This window comes from Symphalangus syndactylus, chromosome 4, assembly GCF_028878055.3.
Source record: "Symphalangus syndactylus isolate Jambi chromosome 4, NHGRI_mSymSyn1-v2.1_pri, whole genome shotgun sequence".
In the NCBI taxonomy this organism is placed as follows: Eukaryota; Metazoa; Chordata; class Mammalia; order Primates; family Hylobatidae; genus Symphalangus; species Symphalangus syndactylus.
In genome coordinates, this window is record NC_072426.2 from 21,535,373 (window position 1) to 21,555,341 (window position 19,969).

General features: G+C 36.8%; 1 protein-coding gene across 6 annotated transcripts in view; it reads right to left on the reverse strand.

The window, feature by feature from the left end:
* MYO6 (myosin VI) overlaps window positions 1-19,969 on the reverse strand; it is a 107,136-nt gene that overhangs the window by 12,397 nt on the left and 74,770 nt on the right. For 3 of the 6 annotated variants that reach the window (XM_055274213.2, XM_063637855.1, XM_063637857.1), the window contains 9 exons: window positions 18,161-18,291; window positions 17,991-18,068; window positions 16,331-16,460; window positions 12,084-12,174; window positions 11,196-11,346; window positions 7,877-8,085; window positions 6,835-6,913; window positions 5,446-5,606; window positions 2,876-2,905 (listed from right to left, as the gene is read on the reverse strand). In XM_055274213.2, the coding sequence (XP_055130188.1) occupies window positions 2,876-2,905; window positions 5,446-5,606; window positions 6,835-6,913; window positions 7,877-8,085; window positions 11,196-11,346; window positions 12,084-12,174; window positions 16,331-16,460; window positions 17,991-18,068; window positions 18,161-18,291 (1,060 nt within the window). Of the gene's footprint in view, window positions 1-2,875; window positions 2,906-3,296; window positions 3,324-5,445; window positions 5,607-6,834; window positions 6,914-7,876; window positions 8,086-11,195; window positions 11,347-12,083; window positions 12,175-16,330; window positions 16,461-17,990; window positions 18,069-18,160; window positions 18,292-19,969 lie in introns of all 6 variants that reach the window. The other 3 variants (XM_063637859.1, XM_063637858.1, XM_063637856.1) reach the window with 2 other exon arrangements.

Sequence of the window (19,969 nt, forward strand, 5' to 3'; positions counted from 1 at the left end):
CTCCATTTTTGCAGTAGCAACTTTTAGATAAAATCTCAGGAACGCTTTTATGGTATTCTTTTCCATATAGAATACAAATAACATGGTCTAAATCCATACAGGAAACTTGACAAGATATAGATTCCATATGAGGATTTTTGCACTAGAGTTGCTTAGTAAATATTACTTAGATACGGCACAATGGTGAAAACCACAAGCTGATGTATTTGACAGCGTCAGAGTTTTAAAAAGAATCTGATGTATTTAAAGCTCTAAAAATTCCAAATCAAAGCATGCTTTTAAGAAAAAGAATATCAAAACAGGGACTAATGAAAGATCTGAGGCATTCTGATTTTCCAGGGATAAACATTTGCCAAAGGCAAAAAACTTATTTTGCTTTTGTTACCCAGAAGAGTGTAACTTTTCTCAAAATTTGTTTAATTATTTAAAACGGAATGAAGTTTCATAGTGCATCAACACTTCTTTAACTTATTTCCCTGCTATTTGCTCTTTTCCTTCATAATTATTTTCTCATTCATTCTACTCATCAAACTCTAGTAACCTCAAACCCTTCCAAATCAGTAAAATCATAAGAAAAGACGATGGGTGTATTTGCTTCCAGGTGCAATTTCCTGAATGCCTGCCAAGAGCTGGGACCCTGACTAAAGGAGTAGAAGACTCCTGTATTCCTCTTTTCTCATAATGAACACTGTCTACAATTATATACGGATGGAGGTCTATGAAAGCACAGTCAGAGAACAAGATATCTTTCAAAGCTGACAGTGAAGGACAGCAAAAACAAAATACAACACAAATACAATCTAATAAAAATTACTTTTGAGCAATACATTTGTCAATCTCTCTTTAAGCTGGTAGTTTCTCAGATTCTCACTTTCAAATGCAGCATGATTTTGATAAGTATGTTTAATTCTATTATCACTCCATCTCAAGGTTTTTGTCTCAGGATTCAAGAGCATCTGTTTTTACCATCTTTTCCTCCTAAAGCTTCCTCCATTTCTTTTCCCATGGTAGGTTTTAAGTGAGTCCATGGACTTTCAAATCTCATTATCACTGGGTCTGCTGATCACACCGGTGTTTTTCTGTGTGCTCTGACACTACAATGGATGGTAGTCTCTACTGATGCATTATCCTCCCTGACCCTACATCAAGATACACCGGACCTAGACCAATACATTGCAACAAATTCGCCAGACAGAAATGGTTCCTGCACCCAGGTGCTTTCTTCCTTCTGATTTTACCAAACTATATGCAAGTATAATTTCACCTTAGACATTGATTGCGGGCTTATTTAATTCAAGCTCAAATGGTTAACTATAAAGCAGCTGTGGCAATGGAGGGCAAGAGTGGCCACTCACAGATATTTTCAAAATTTGGGGCAGTACTGTGGTAACAACGATGTGTGAGTATACTCCTGGCATCTGCCGAGATAAGGGGAAAGGAATGCCAAATGGCCTATCCAAGGAAGAACTGCTCCATGCCCCATTTAACTTTAACATGTCCGTGAGACATATAGAGGTGAAAAACACATACAAACACGTAATTTACATGTAAACAAAGTTTTACATGTAAACAACGTATTTTTTGCATGCCTTTAATATTCACAGAATTTGTCTAGGGCTTACGCAAATACTGCGTAATTGAGAGAATATTGTACTTGGCTCTGTTCAGAACTTCACAAAGGATTGTTCACAATTTCATGGCATGTGAATGCCCAACACAACATTCTTATATCAATTTGTCTTTGTAGCTACAGCATTCGTGATGATTCTATACATAACCAAAAACATCTGATCGCTTGTCTTCTACTGCAGTTATGCACAAGCACTTTCATATTAAATAAATGTTTTATTATAAATGACTATCCTTGTATTTCTCCTTTACATATATTGTTTGGAGAGTTGTTTACAGAGGTTGCATCATTTATTAAAAAACTGTTATTGGGACTGGAGCCTGATAGAGTTGAGAATCCTCATCACAAATGTTAAGTTGGAGTCCTTAAAGCTGTTAAAATAAAGATTTTATATATATTCCAAAATCCTTATATGTAGTATACATAACATACCTACAAAATATGTTTTATATTTTATATAAATGAAATTTATATTCCAAATGTTACCTGGATTCTTGGTGGGTAGATTTTCATACGAAAAAGATACATTAGCACCAAAGTTAGCATTACATATACAATTTCAGATGATGAATTATTTTAGATATAGCAGAATGAACTATCATATATACTGAAAATCAAATATTTTATTATTATTTATGCCTCCACACCTGCTTCTATAAAGAAGTAAGGTAAGGGACAGTTAAAAAAAAATACATAAAATAGGCCGGGCACGGTGGCTCACGCCTGTAATCCCAGCACTTTGGGAGCCCGAGGCGGGTGGATCACGAGGTCAAGACATTGAGACCATCCTGGCCAACATGGTGAAACCCCGTCTCTACTAAAAATACAAAAATTAGCCAAGCATGGTGGTGCGTGCCTGTAGTCTCAGCTACTTGGGAGGCTGAGGCAGGAGAATCGCTTGAACTCGAGAGGCAGAGGTTGTGGTGACTCGAGATGACACCACTGAACTCTAGCCTGAGCAACAAGAGCGAAACTCTGTCTCAAAAAAAAGAAAACATAAAACAAAATGGGTATTACATTATAGTTTAAACAGACAATACAAAGAAGGAAACCAAATCATGAGCTACTGTGATTGAGCACCAAACAAGAGCATTAAACATTTTTCCTAGACAAGAAAAATATGAAAAAGGTTATCTCATTACCTTTCAATAGAAGAAAATAAATTTAAAATTTACTCCAATGAGAAAACTACTCCCAAAAAGTATCTACAACCTATTTTTAAAAAGGTAAAGGTAAGTGACATACGGTGTCATTTTGGGTCTTGTTCCATCATTTCTGTGAAAAGAATATATTTTAGTTAATATCGTAACCAATTGTGAACTGTGAAAATTTGGATTGTGCAAATTTGTGTTTCAATTACTTTACTCATTGATTTTAAAAACTCAATTATTTCTAACAACACATGAGATCACTCAGAATTTTAATATATTTTTAAGTATTCATTAAAAATGATTGGAAAATAAGGCACGCAGTGAAAATTAAAGAGCAAATACATTACATCTAGATTAGAAAATTCATATATTGTGAGGTTTGTTTTTAATAGAATCTGGATATTATTTTACAATTTTAGGTAATTTGAAACCATCTCTTTGCATCAAGGATCATATGTGTAACTGATTGAAATTGTATTTTAGAACATATGACATACATCGAAAACAATTCTTACTTAGAAGTTACTGGATAAGAATCCAAGCTGGAAAAGTAACTTAAAATTGCTTATTGAAGCAGAATCGATCTATAATATATATATTTTTTAACACAGCATAGACCCCAACAACATCATGCTATAGATTAAGAACAGTTTACTTAGTTCTTACTCATAAATTTGTTAGAGAAAACACTCAGTGCTAACAAAGGTAAAATAAACATTCAAAAACATTTAGCTATAGCCCATGGAGTAAGATTAAACCATCAAACATGTGATATCTGTATAGAATATCATTCATAATTAAGTGCTAATGCTTGTAGTTCAGAGTATAAAATAACCACGACGTCCAGAAGGGAAGGAGCTCATGAGGACTGAGGGTCAGGGAAAGCTTCCTGGAGAGCTGACAGAAAGGATTTGAAGGGCATTCCTCATACCACACCTAGGCCCGAACCACATAACTAAAACTAGCTCTTCTGCCTTTCAAGTCATAAGGGTTTGAATATCTCCTCATTACTTAATATGGTCCCATTACCTAGCTAATTCTTCTTAAATTACAGGTAACTTGTTTATGTTAAAGGTCCTAAACGATCCACTCTTTCTCAGAGACTACTCAACCTGGAAGACATGTACCTTTCTGAAGATGGGAAGGGGTCCACATATGAGCCAGTATCTTGTATACAGTATATGGAATGGCACTGGATCTAGCTTAATATTTCAAGTGCATAAACATAAAGCTTGATGATGAGTACCAATAATGACTCCATTAACAAGCCCCTTAGAAATTGACTTCTGCCATAATAAAACTAACTCTGTCAACTGCAGTACCTCCTCACAGACATCAGGGATAGCAGCTGTAAGAGTTTGGTTCGTTTAAGAGCCTGCCCTAGGCAGCTAGTCAGTTACACATAAAGACCCCCCAATCATTCTGATGTAACACAGGTGGAAGGAACAGAACAGCAGCTGAGCTGAGTCTGCATTTATAAAAGCCCTATCTGGGCTAAAATATTTTAATTATAGTGAAATCTTAATAAAGAGCCCAAATATTGGACTCAAACCCAAGAGCTTAATAATCATAACATCTTTTGTTCATACAGCCATATTCAGTTCATTTACAGTATAATGTACTTTCATATACAAGCAGTCCCAGAGCTTCCCAATACAATCACATACTATTTGGTTGGTGCAAAAGTTATTGCAGTTTTCCCAATGGCAAAAATCGCAATTACTTTCGCACCAACCTAATAGAAAAAGCGTGAAGGCAACTCAATATGCCCTTTTCCTTCCCCGTCTTTTGTTTTTTTGCCAAATAGTCCATTTCAATTTGATCCTTTCACAAGGAAACATCGCCATCTAGTGGTTGTACTCTATATTTTTGTCATAAACTGCTTTTAAGTTCGGAAAAGCATGGTTACATGTGTCTATGTGCCTCTCAGTATATATACAACATATATATACCTACATACAAAGGAACCTCACAAATTAGTTTTGTTATTATAAATAATCAAAATAATTAATGCTTCTACATAATAAATTTTTTTAAACTGAATCTATTAAACCTTTCTGCAACTTTTAATAAGAGCTTCCACATTCCTACACACTCCACTATAGTGAAGTGCTTAGAGATAATTCAGAAACCCAAGAAGCCAAAATACTTCAATGAATTTAACCCTCCCTTCTTGGAAAGGGAAACTCATCTATTCTGAGGCATTGCAAAGTACATTTCTCATTTCAACTGACAGGATATTTAATACATTAAATTTTTTTGCATTAGAAAAATCTCAACTACAAATACATTACACTGCATTATATAACACAGTCACTTATTTCGATGCCAGTGTTTGATGACAGGTATTTAGAAATTAGGTGTCTACCTAATACACTATACTCTTAATTTCAGGGTAAAGGTTGATATATTTTCTTAACAGAGTACTCATTAGTGAAATTTTAGTCTTATTTTTCAACAGTTTAATAATATGATGAAAAATCAATTATCTCATTCACTTGAGTATGAAAGTCGATAAAAATAATTTTAAAATTATTTTAGCTCAAATACATCAAGGCCTTCAGAATATTATTTTCTCCTATTCCCTTTTGCATGGAAATGAGAGGCAGAGAGGTAGAGAAAGCAGAGGAGAGAGCGCTATACCCCACCCAGGGGCCCCAGTACCTCCGCAGCGCCAGGTCGGCCTGGGCCTCATCACTGATGAGTTCGGCTTCACTCTGGGCAATCCTCAGGGCCAGCTCCCGGTCCCTGCGCTCCTGCTCCAGAACTGCTTGCTGTTGGGATTCCTCCTCCCTCTGTCGGGCCAGCTGCGCCTCCACTTCAGCCTGACAAGGGCACAAAGCTATTTCACCAAGAGTTCTTCACTTGTTTACTTGATCACTCCCCTTATTACTTAAAATAAAGGGAAAGCATAACTGCCCCATATAAGTTCTTTACTAAGGAATTGCTAAAGCACAGATCTCTTCAGTCTCTATTTTCTTCTCTATTATGATTAGTGCTTCAAACACATCCCCATTTTGCCTCTTTCCCAAGACCAAGAGAAGGTAGAAGAACCACAGCTCCATAATTCTATGACTATAAATATTAGTGTCCCAAACAACACATGAGTATCTTAGGCATCCCATTAACACTAACACCTAGAGAGCAGACGTAAGAAATTTAAAGTTTTGGTTATGCTTAGGATATATTATGAAAGCCATGACAAACAGAAACTCAAATACATGAGCAATTTATTCTCAACATGGGACTTTTTAAAAACTAGGGGTGGAGAGAGACTCTTAATCCTAATTTATTAATTCCAGTATCTACAAAGTTATATATTATTTTAAAACTTAACATTTTAAGTGAATTTTCATTTAACTTTCCCCTAGGTATAAAAACAATTATTAATATTTATTGATCTACAGCGTTCAAAATGCTTTAATATGTATTAACTGTCAAATGCTTGCAACTATTATTTATCCATATTCTACAGAGAGAAAACTGTGACCCACAGTTACTCACTATAATGTCTACAACGTCACAATTTCTGTCAGTGACTGATCTTGGATTTGAACCCACTTCCCTAGCTCCAAAGTCCATTCCCATAACCACTTCAAAAACTCGCCTTTGGTCTCTAGGATAAACTAGTAACAGCTTACCTAGCAAATCAAGATCTCATTTTCACTTCTTTTGTAGGTTCCATTTTATTTTATTTATTTATTTATTATTATTATTTTTTTTTTGAGATGGAGTCTCGCTCTGTTGCCCAGGCTGGAGTGCAGTGGCGCCATCTTGGCTCACTGCAAGCTCTGCCTCCTGGGTTCACATCATTCTCCTGCCTCAACTTCCCAATTAGCTGGGACTACAGGTGCCTGCCACCATGCCTGGCTAATTGGTTTTTGTATTTTTAGTAGACATAGGGTTTCACCACATTAGCCAGGATGGTCTCCATCTCCTGACCTCGTGATCCGCCCGCCTCGGCCTCCCAAAGAGCTGAGATTACAGGTGTGAGCCACCGCGCCTGGCCTGTAGGTTCCATTTTAATAGAAATTCAATTCAGTAAGTACATACTTGAATGCGTTTTTCTTCATCTTCCCTTTTCTTTCTCTCTTCTTCTTCTTGTTTTCTCTTTGCTTCCATCTCAAGTTTCCTAATAAAAAATAGAAAACTCTTCAAAAATTTAACAGAAAATAAGGAATCCTTCAGAAGGCAATTTAACTATTATTTAATAATAAACAAAGGTAACAGATTGGGAATGCAAATTAACCTCCTGGCCACGTACATCAACTTATTTTGAATAAAATAAAATTTAATTCTATTGACAATAATTCTTAAATAAAACAAATATAATTATATTCTATAACTTTTAACACCTCTCGATGAATGTGGTTACAAAGCCTGGCTGTAAGGCCCTGATTAAAGGTGCTTCCCTCTACTCCCTCTCCAAGTCAACAACTCATCCGTTGTCTCTACCCTATCATGGCAATCTTTCAAAATGTTATCAGTTGTAAAACTGCAGAAAAGTAGAAATGTCATTTATCTAGCTTAGAAAACAATAAACAAATCATAGTTTTAAAAAGAAGAAAATCCTCAGGTTTAAGAGTCTAACTAAAATTCAGATTATAGTTAAAATTATTTTATGTTATCACTATTATAAAATGACCTTATTTTCTTAATTTTCAAACTTAATACAAAATTAGTTCATTAAAATAAGAACACAGTTTTAAGAATTGTCAACCGAGCACGGTGGCTCACCCTGTAATCCAAGCACTTTGGGAGGCCGAGGTGGGTGGATCCCCTGAGGTCAGGAGTTTGAGACCAGCCTGGCCAACACAGTGAAACCCCATCTCTACTACAAATACAAAAATTAGCCAGGCGTGGTGGTGCACACCTGTAATCCCAGCTACTCAGGAGGCTGAGGCAGGAAAATCGATTGAACCCGAGAGGCAGAATGCAGTAAGACAAGATTGTGCCACTGCACTCCAGCCTGGGCAACAGAGCAAGACCCTGTCACAAAAACAAAACAAAACAAATAATTGTCATTAACCACTGTCAATACCAAGAATTCACTATTTCTTTAAGTCTCTTATTAAAAATAATATAAATGCCTTACATCCGCCTTTCCTCCTCTTCCTTTCTTCGACGTTTTTCGTCTTCTTCACGTCTTTTTCTTTCCTTTTCCATTTCTTCTTGAATACGCCTCAGCCTTTCTGCTTCCTCTTCCTGCTGTTTTTTTTTCTGTAATGCACTGAGGAGTTCCTCTGAGCTTTTAACCAGTGCATCATATTCTTTCTGAATTTGTTCCTGCGTCATCATAGTGGCCTTTAAAAAATAAAATAGGTACGTAAAAGCTTATTTCTTCTGTTGCACAACAATGTGAATACTGAACTATAAACTGAAAAATGGCTAAGATAAATTTTAATGTTTTTATTGTTTTTTACATTTTAAAATAAAAAACTACTCCAATATGCAAATAAGCAAAAACTAGGTAAGATGGTAAGCAGTACGTCTGTTATCTTTGCTACACTGTTTGTACATTAAATACTATTCAAAAAATGTTTTATGTTATCTCTGCACACAAGTATTAGACATCAATTAGACAGGTGTACCATGGACAAGGTAATATACTGCAGTTAAAAATTATTTCTAGGCCGGGTGCAGTGGCTCACGCCTGTAATCCCAGCCCTTTGGGAGGCTGAGGTGGACAGATCACCTGAGGTCAGGAGTTCGAGACCAGCCTGGCCAACATAGTGAAACCCTCTTATAAAAATAAAATACAAAAATTAGCTGGGCATGGTGGTACACACCTATAGTCCCAGCTACTCAGGAGGCTGAGGCAGGAGAATTGCTTGAACCCGGGAGATGGAGGTTACAGTGAACCGAGATCACACCACTGCACTCCCGCCTGGGCAACAGAGCAAGACTCTTATCTCAAAAAGAATTATTTCTTAAGTAATGATCAGCTAATTTAGCAAGAGTTTACTACTATTTTAGAATAATGTTCAAATAGTACCTAGAGAATATTTAAAAAATTACTAAATACATCCAAAATTATTGGATGATTTCTAAAATTAGCCTTCAAAAAATGTGGGTGGGTTAATTTTAATTTATAATGATACCACATAAACAAAGACGGCCCTTGACTGATTTACAAAATCAGCTGAGTCTATTTATAGCATTTTCATTTTCCTCCAGATCTTTTTTTTCCTTTCTATCTCCAAGATTGCCATTGTTTACATAAAATATCTGCAGAAAATATAAAACGCTCACTTTAAGATATTTATTATATCCCACATACTTGCACTGACCTGTGAAACTGAGAAAAAGCATTGAAACTCTAAAATATGAGAAAAAGATATGAAATGTAATTAATGAAATATGAAATATAATTAAAAAGCATATGGAAAAGTCTTCAATTCCACTAGTAATCAAACAAATAAAAATCAAAACAAAAAAAGGATTCCATTCTTTTCCTATAAAATTGGAGAGGAAATTGCTATTTTCACAAAATTAAGTAAATTACATTATCGTATCTATGAAGATAATGTATTAACACGGACAAGTATACAACATAATGGTAGACATAGAAATTGAAATGTATATTATGATAAGAACTGTAAAAATTTATGCATAAAAGAAAGAGTGTAAGGTAAAGTAAAAACAAGTAAAATTATACTGTAAAAATAAAAGTAAAAATATACTGTGATATACAACAGTATATTAACTGAATTTGTTAATGTGGAAGTATTAAGAGGTTTTTGGTGGTTTATCCGATTTTTTTTTTTTTTTTTTTTTAGCCAGGGGTCTCACTGTCACCCAGGTTGGAGTGCAGCGGTGCAATCTCTGCTCACTGCAACCTCCACCTCCTAGGCTCAAGCAATCCTCTAACCTCAGCCTCCTTGGGACCTCAGACTCATACCACCATGCCCAACTAATTTTTTGTATTTTTGGTGGAGACAGGTTTTGGCCATGTTGATCAGGTTGGTCTCTTAACTCCCGAGCTCAGGTGATCCCTGCGCCTGGGCCTCCCAAAGTGCTGGGGTTACAGGTGCGAGCCATCACATCTGGCCTCCAAATTTTTTATAGTATTATATTACTTTTATCATTTATTTATTCATTTATTTATTTATTTTTAGACATAGTCTCACTCTGTCGCCGAGGGTGGAGTGCAGTGGCACAATCTTGGCTCATTGCAACCTCTGCCTCCTGGGTTCAAGCAATTCTCCTGCCTCAAGTAGCTGGAACTACAGGCGCCTGCGATCACACCCCGCTAACTTTCGTATTTTCAGTAGAGACGGGGATTCACCATGTTGGCCAGGCTGCTCTCAACCTCCTGACCTCAAGTAATCTACCCACCTCGGCCTCCCAAAGTGCTGGGATTACAGGCAGGAGCCACCATGCCCCGCCACTTTTATTTTTATTTTTATTTTTATTTTTTTTTTGAGATGGAGTCTTGCTCTGTGGCCCAGGCTGGAGTGCAGTGGCGCAACGCGATCTCGGCTCACTGCAAGCTCCGCCTCCCAGGGTTCATGCCATTCTCCTGCCTCAGCCTCCCGAGTAGCTGGGACTACAGGTGCCCCCCATCACGACCGGCTAATTTTTTTTTTTTTTTTTTTTTTTTTTGTATTTTTAGTAGAGATGAGGTTTCACCATGTTAGCCAGGATGGTCTCAATCTCCTGACCTTGTGATCCACCCACTTCGGCCTCCCAAAGTGCTGGGATTACAGGCGTGACCCACCACGCCTGGGCATTTTCTTTCTGCTCCAACTTTAATTTTCTTTTTTCTTTTTTGAGACGGAGTCTCACTCTGTCGCCAGGCTGGAATGCAGTGGCACAATCTTGGCTCACTGCAATCTCCGCCTCCCAGGTTCAAGCAATTCTCCTGCCTCAGCCTCCCAAGTAGCTGGAATTACAGGTGCAGGCCACCACACCCAGCTAGTTTTTGTATTTTTAGTAAAGACAGGGTTTCAACATGTTGGCCAGGATGGTCTCGATCTCCTGACCTCATGATCCGTCCGCCTCAGCCTCCCAAAGTGCTGGGATTACAGGCGTGAGCCACCACGCAGGACCTTCAACTTTTAATTTCAGGGATGCACGTGCAGGATGTGCAGGTTTGTTACACAGGTAAACGTATGCCATGATGGGTTTGATGCACAGATCATCCCATCACCTAGGTATTAAGTTGCAGGGAATATCTTTCTTAGCAACAGAAGAAATGGCATAAAAATTGTCTTCTTTAACTTTTTGCTATGAAATTTTTCAAACATAAAGACTAGAGGTAATAATGATGAGCATCTACTTGCCATCATTGAGTCTCAACACATTTTGTAATTTTGAAAAAATAAGGACGTTTTCTATACAATTTCAATACCAATAACAAAATATGTTAAATTATATAAAAAGTCAAAGTCATTTGGGTTAAAATTACATACCTTAATTTTGGCCATCAAAGCATCAATAGAAATTTCCAGATCCCTGATCTGTTTATTCATCTCTGGTTTTCCATCTTTCAACACACTGACTACCTCATTAAATTTATCAAGTCGTTTTTTCAGTGTGCCCACCTTAACCAGGCCATCAATGCTGTAAAAATAATACTTCATTAGAGCTTAATTTCATCCTTTAGTACTTTTGGCAGATTTTTCATTTATAAAATGCTAAACAGGGTATTTCACTTCTGTTTTCAGTATTATCTAGTATTCTCTTTTTCAGATCTCTTGTTGAAGGCTAAAAAAAATCAAATATGAGTGTGAATGACACTGATGCCTATCAATGGGATTAAAGCTTTCTACAAATTTGGGAATTCAAATCACAAAGGAACTTAATCTAGTCTCTTTGAAAAGGTGTGATGGATCAATAGAGATATTCAGACTTCCAATTTTTAAAAGTCTAAATTAAAAATGAAAGATTCAAATAAGAAATAAAGACTAATTTATAATGAGACAATGTAATTCCTACAGATAATCTTGAATATTAGTGAGATGTTTTTTAAAAAAATGTCACCTTGACATTATCAAGAAACTCAAATAACTAAAATAATCGGAATAAAAGAGCTTCTCTCAACTACTTATTTCTTGTTTTATAGTCTTTACACATTTTTGTATGCCACTTCAAATCCTTTTATAGAATGAGGCAAGTAATAAGGTAATAAATGAATTAACTAATTTCAAATAAATATTACAAATAAAAGACTAATATCATTTTACAAAGAACATGAGAAAACTTGAGTATCCAAATTGCTTTTTATTATGACTTTATTGTCATTTTGTATTACAGTAACTAGGTTTTGTAGAGTTCTTTTTAGGAACTATTCATCTTACCGAGGTTTGTGTCTCCTCTTGCAAAGCCACATTCGAATAGTTTTTTGCATTTTAATGCAGGCTTCAGCTCTATATTTTATTTTGTTTTTCACTATGTGTAAGAGTAAAATAAAATGATAGAAAATTATTCAGTTTAAATCCGACATATATTAAAAAAACTCATTTTCACAAAGTAATTCTCAAGAAACATGAAATCTTGACGACCATATTATTATATATCAGACATCAAAAACAGAAAGTTTTAACATCTTTTTTGTTTGTTTTTGTTTTGACAGTCTCAACTCAGGCTGGAGTGCAATGGCATGATCTTGGCTCACTGCAACCTCCACCTCCCAGATTCAAGAGATTCTCGGCCGGGCGCGGTGGCTCACGCCTGTAATCCCAGCACTTTGGGAGGCCAAGGAGGGCGGATCGTGGGGTCGGGAGATTGAGACCATCCTGGCTAACACGGTGAAACCCCGTCTCTACTAAAAATACAAAAAAATTAGCCAGGCATGGTGGCGGGTGCCTTTAATCCCAGCTATGGGAGGCTGAGGAAGAAGAATGGCGTGAACCCAGGAGGTGGAGCTTGCGGTGAGCTGAGATCATGCCACTGCACTCTGGCCTGGGTGACACAGCAAGACTCCATTTCAAAAAAAAAAAAAGAGAGATTCTCATGCCTCAGCCTCCTGAGTAGGTGAGGTGGGACTACAGACACAAACCACGCCGGGCTAATTTTTGTATTTTTATTCGAGCCAGGGTTTTGCCATGTTGGCCAGGCTGGTCTTGAATTCCTGACCTCAAGTGATCCTCCCACCTCAGCCTCCCAAAGTGCTAGGATTACAGGTGTGAGCCACCGTGCCCAGCCAGTTTTAACATTTCTATAATTTCTTGTTCTTCTTAAAAATAAAAAGATATTGAAACTGCCTTTGCAAAAATTACAACTAAGGAAATTATGTAAAAGAGATCTGACCTAACCAACTCCATCTTGCTTCTAACCTCTAAACTGTCCTTGTTCATTCCTGGGTGTAGGCCGAACTAATCTTGGGAAAGAATTTAGTTTATTAAAGTTTAACTTTGAAACAAACATGATAATAACCCTTTCCCAAAATAAACCCCCTTCTTGCCTGGGGAACCAGTCAGCCTTTGTAGGACTAACAAATTAGCTCCAAGATTAGAAATTACGGTTTAGGAGCCACACAGCCTCCAGCTGCATGAATCTGAACCTCCCCAAATTGCTCCCGGGTATAACATCACAGTTGTAACACCCAAAATCAGTGCTTGAGATATTTTGCAGACCTTCCAATGCACCAGCTGATGCCACCGGGATAGGTAATCTGGCCCAGCCAGTTCTGTGCTCCCACCCAGGAACAGAAGCAAGAAAAACTCAACTTTGACCCCCTATGATTTCATCTCCAACCCAAGCCCCTACCTACCAAATTATCCTTAAAAATTCAGATCTCCGAGTTTTCACAGAGACTGATTTGAGTAATCATAAAACTCCAGTCTCCCATACAGCCGACTCTACGTTAATTACTGTCTCTCTACTGCAATTCCCATCTTGATAAATCAGCTCTGTCTAGGTAGTGGGCAAGGAGAACCCACTGGGCAGTTACAATATCATGTATCTGGTTAGGCTTACATTTTAAATGCATTATTTCCTTAGTATGCTACACTGCTACCTCCCAAACTGTCTTAGGCAACATTTGTTCTATGAAATGTGAATAGGTATGTCCTGAAAAAAGGATTTACCTGTCAAATGAATTTATGAAAAGCTGTACACCACACTCCTGTATGGAGGTTCACAATGAACATACAGAGTGAAGCCTCTGAGAATCCTACAGCAAAGAAATCTACTTAACTTCAGTTACTCAGAATTTCCTAGGATGATCTGACCTTGAACTTTTTTTTCAGAGCTTCCTATTAACATTCTGCAAAGATCCCTGCCTGGTTACTGACTTTGGTACCACTGTAGAACACAGTCCACAAAAATGAATGGTGTAACAGATGATTTTACTATAATGTGTTTTCTATCATAATGCAATGTGTAAAGCTGAACGTATTAAACTACAGTAATAAAGATATTTCTGTTTTATTTGGAAAATGATGGGAAAAAGATTCTGCTATCTTTTTTCTTCTTATATTAATAGTTCTCTTTTTATCTATATTCACAATTGTCTAAAATACCTCAAAAATAATCTTTGTTTGCATGGTTCTTTTTCATTAGGCCAAAAGAATTTTCCTTTTCTACTGATAAGGAAAAATTCACTGAATCCTTTTCATGTACCTAGCACTACTTCAGGTACTCTGATGAGTATAAGCGGCAACTGTAAATGTAATCAAGTTACTGATTCCTACACAGCTCCCAACAATTAAAGGTTTGCCACAGATCCTTAGGTAACCCCAAAATGTTCTGTCCCTCACTTTTGTTTTGGGCCAGCTATGTAGCTGCTATGACCTGGCCAAACCACACATAAAAGCAGCTTAGCCCAGTATGTCAAAGGGGTTTGAATTCCTAATCCCAAAAGCCATAATCCCAAATGTTGAAATCCCAAAAGATCAAAATTCCTAGATTAAAATCCCTAACATCAAAAATCCCAAAAATCCCAATCAGAGGAATCACAGAATTTCAAAAAGAGCAATCTCATGAAGAAAACGAATATGAACGTATTCTCCAAGAAGAACCATGTCCTAAAAGAAAAAAAGCACCTATTATTCATGGTACAAGACTTCAAAATACAGTTGACGACTGAGAAAGACAGCCAGCTCTTATGGACTATCTCCATGCAACTGCCTATAATCTATCCCTGTGATACACTTTTTTGTATGTCAAACTTCCTTTTTAGTTTTGGGGTTTTTTTTGTTTTTCTTGTCTTTATTTTCACTATCTTAAATTGTTAGCATTTTTTAATTATGCAGAAATTTTTAGAGAGCTCTAATTTACTGTATTCATTTTTTGCAAATTTAACTCCATGAAAATGCATTATCACAACATTTACTTTCTGGGTAAACATTGTGTATGTATATAAAAACACTGAAACTTAATCAATGAACAGATGTCCTTTATCATACATCTGCACTTGTAAAAGATAAAATTTCTCAAGATCTCAGTTCTCTGGGCAACTACAAATGCAGTGGTGACTATGGTTTTTGACTGATTTCATCAAAAGACAGCTTGTTCATCATCGCAGTATTTCAGATGACTGCAGTAACAAAGCTGGGTGCACAATTACCAACCACAGTAATATGTGTTTACGCATTTCACCTTTTCCCCTATTCTTTATGAATACGGTTTGTCTGCTCCTGTTATACCCATGCAACTATTGTTATTATATGTGTTTATACTTTCAAAAATATATATGTTATTATTGCCTATTTTATTGTGTAAAGTGGCCTATGAAGAGTTCTGTCATGTTTTTATATGTTTCTCAAATCCCCTTTTTAAAATGTAAATAAATATATTTTTTTATTATTTTTTACAGAATCCTAGTTTTGGGACCTTCATCTTTTAAGATTTCAACATTTGGTATTATGGTGTTCAAGACAGTGTCTTTCAGGATTATGACAGACTTCCTTTCAAAGAACAGGATTTAAGAGGGTATGGTGGGGGAAGAGACTGAAAAAAAAACTGACACACCATTTTACATGATCTTGAAAGACATTCAAATAATTTAGACTTCACCTTTTATGAAAGGAAAGCTATAAAAGGCTTCTAGCTTAGAGAGATATCTCTAAGAAATCAGGAAAACCAGTCTGGGAGCTAATGAAATTATTATGCAAAAGGTGGAAAAGGACTTCACTAAGGCACTGGCAAGAAAAAGAAAGGAATGTATAGTATTTGGAGAAGGAATCAACAGGATCTGGTGACTGACAGTATTTCAGGAATAACAAAGGAAAGTCAATTACAATTAGAATTTTTGGGGTATATGTATTGTAGATGCCATGCAGGTAGAAAGAAAAGTGCTGGTTTAAGTCTGAGAGATTAGGGGATAGTGAGGGTTGCAGGGACGAGAGATCAAGATAGTGAATTCTGTTTTGTTAGGACACTATGAAACTGACACTCCTATAACACATTTGAATAAAGAAAATAAGTATCATACACTCAAAAAATAAAAAAAGAAAGATTATCTACAAATAGGAACCTGGGACCCAGTGTGAACAAGTCTCAGTCTCTGTTGCCCAGCATCACCTCTGAGACAGCTTTACAACACTCCACAAACCATCTTAAAACAATGAAAGATCCTACAGGTGTAAAGGAAAACACCTACATTTGATGACTGAGAGTGAGCACCACTGAACTTTCTTCCAGCGACTGCATGTGAGCCAGTGATTGACTCTTTTAACCAACTCTGCTAAGTGGTCAGGGTCAGACTTCATGATCTGATCAAATTCTGCAAACTAGGAAGTGAAATAATTTAATATCAGTAGTAAAATATAAATGCATTTGAACACACAAAGACATGAAGTAAACAGAATTGAAATCCAAAATCTAACTGTCTGAAAATGGTCACGTCAATTACATAGGCCTTGGCAGAGAATACAACAAACCCAAACACACTTGGCCACATTTTTGCTTCCTTTCTTTCTTCAGGAGCTGTTTTGGAGGTAAGGAGGTTACTTAATGCTAGGTAGCATATTCAATAACAAAAGTTGGGGGGGAATGACTTTTAAATTAGATGGCTGGCAAGAAGACTTTATTAAGAAGAGAATGAAAAAGAACTATTGTATCTCTGAATTGGCTCACCCACATTCTCAGATATCCTTATGGGGCTTTTGATAAGTGCATATTAGCTATATAACACTAGGTACCACCAAAATTATTCTGTCTCTCCTAACTTCCATTACCCACCCCCAACCTTTTTTGCAGTGGCACAATCTTGGTTCGCTGCAGCCTCAACTTCCCAGGCTCAGGCAATCCTCCCCACCTCAGCCTCCCAAGTAGCTGGGATTACAGGCACGCACCACCACACCCAGCTAATTTTTGTATTTTTTTGTAGAGATGAGGTTTTGCCATGTTGCCCAAGCTGGTCTCAAACTCCTGGAACCAAGCAATCCCACTGCTTCAGCCTCCCAAAGTGCTGGGATTATAGGCATGAGCCACAGCGCCCAACCCCCATTTCCATTTTAAACAGAGATGAGAAATTTTTGCTACTAAATGACAGACAACACAAATAAAACAGCTAATAGGTTCTTAACTAATAAAATACATTATTTCCACTATATACCACAAAATTCCATAATGATTTCAATCCTATACCAAATATCCCACTATAATATTAAGAATGTCAAAAACCCATCAACCAATATAATGGCTTCTTGTAGTCAAAATTAAATTAAAGGTAACATAACGAGAGTAAAGATATTTAAATCTTTGTCTTAAGCGCTCAATAAATATTTCTAATTTTTCGGGAGTTTAAACAAGAAAAAGTGCTTTCTCTATGAGACTATTAGTTCTCAAATAATTATTAAAGCTCTAAAACAAGACTGCCCCAGCTTTGAATGAGGCCCAACACAAACTCATAAACTTTCTTAAAACATTATGAGATTTTTATTGCAATTGTTTTGTTTATTTAGCTCATCAGCTATCATTAGTGTTAGTGTATTTTATGTGTGGCCCAGGACAATTGTTCTTCTTCCAGTGTGGCTCAGGGAAGCCAAAAGACTGGACACCTGTGCTCTAAAATAAATAGGGAGTTTAGAATAAATATGTATGAGTAAAGCTAAACAAATTATGAACATTATATATAATTACCTTCCTCTCAACTTTTTTTTCTTTTCTGGGAAATGGTATGGAAAATGGCAATTCATGTTGTTAGTAACCATATAATTCAAGAATAATACAAATTATTAAATACTTTAAGATATTCACTCTAACCCCAACTATTTGTTTTCATGATATTACAGTTTAAAGTAAAAATGTATATTTACCTTGCCAGGTCTAAAAAATACTTTGGTTAACCCAAACTTGTAGTCATTTTCATTTAAGCCCAAAGCTTTAAACAAAGCCTGAAAAATAAAAGTTAAAAAGTTAAATGTCAATTATTAATAGAAAAGACAAGTTTATAGCTAAGAAATTTCAATTTGGGTGGCATTTATACCTTACAAAATAGTCTTGGATCCAATCTTGCAAGTTTATCTGGCATATACTTTTTGTACATGTTGTAGAGTTCATGAAATGAAGCTCGTGATGGGTAACCACCCTGCATCAAGTCCAAAACAGACACCATCCCTAGATTCAGGAACAAACATAAAGCACTGTCAATCACTGTTCAGAAGTCCAAAATAACTTGTGAATGATCATTTTTGTAAGTTACTGTTTAGAAACAGGCAATTTATGAGAATTATCAGCAATTAAATATTACATAGGAAAATATTTACGCTCATTATGTCCCAACTTATCCACCACCTAAAACTACTATAGTCAAATTTGCTCTAAACCCAGTAAGACTCTTTTCTAGAGGCAAATTATTGGTCTCTAGACAGATCAAGTCTAACTGGGTGCAGTGGCTCATGCCTATAATCCCAGCACTTTGGGAGGCCACACCAGGGAAACTGCTTGAGCCTAGGAGTTCAAGACCATCCTGGGCATCATGGCAAAACCCCATCTCTACAAAAAAAAAAAAAAAAAAAGGCCGGGCGCGGTGGCTCACGCTTGTAATCCCAGCACTTTGGGAGGCCGAGGCGGGCAGATCACGAGGTCAGGAGATCGAGACCACGGTGAAACCCCATCTCTACTAAAAATACAAAAAAAAAAAATTAGCCGGGCGTGGTGGTAGGCGCCTGTAGTCCCAGCTACTCAGAGAGGCTGAGGCAGGAGAACGGCGTGAACACGGGAGGCGGAGCTTGCAGTGAGCCGAGATTGCACCACTGCACTCCAGCCTGGGCAACAGAGCGAGACTCCATCTCAAAAAAAAAAAAAAAAAATAGAAAAATTAGCCAGGCATGGTGGTGCGTGCCTGTAGTCTCAGCTACTCAGGAGGATCATCTGAGCCAAAGGAGGTGGAGGCTGCAGTGAGCCTTGCAGGACGCTGTATTCCAGCCTGGGTGACAAAGTGAGACACTGTATCAAAACAAAACAAAACTAAGGGAAGATCAAGTCTAGTTTGTATCTTTTTTTCTGTTAGAAGACTCTGTGTCACAAACACAGTATATAAGGCAAAGCCCTGCATTAAACCATTAAACCACTTTCAAAGGCCTGAGGTTAATTTTAGAACAAAATTCCTGAAAGAATCTCCAAAAAGTAGATACATTCCCAAGTTATCATCAGTGCATAAGGCAAATGGAAAAGAAAGAAGAGCTCACTGTTTCACTATAAAGACTGCCTTTCCCTCACTTCTCAAAGCAACTAGACTACTGGGATGATTAGTCTATTGGATAAATATCTATTTTCAGTATAACTCTAGTAAGTGGTTAATCTGAGTCTTGGGTCAATGTGAGCTTTTCAGGTCAGAAAAAGTGTGAAATAGGCAGGGAAAGGCTGAGCTATAAGTGATGCCAGGACTTTTATTTACAAGATCTAGATTTCAGCCTCTGGGACTATTCAAATCAACGGAGAAAGTAAGATTATTCAATAAATAGTATTACGACAAATGGCAAGCCACTTGGAAAACAAAAATAACATTAGATCCTTGTCTCCCTTCTTACACCAAAATAAATTCCTGCTGGGCAAAAATTTAAATTAAAACAAACTCTAAGACTTTTTAAACCAGTGAATTTTTATTTTAAAGTAATCTCACAGGAAAGATGGCCTTTACAAGCAGTCAGATTGAATTTTAACCCATTTGACTGGCAAAGGTATAAGATATCAACTAGTTACTCAGAGCTGATGACAGCGTAGGAAAACACACAGATGCATTCTTAATAGAAAAGTAAGCCAGTGTAACAATTTTGGATGGCAATTTGGAAAT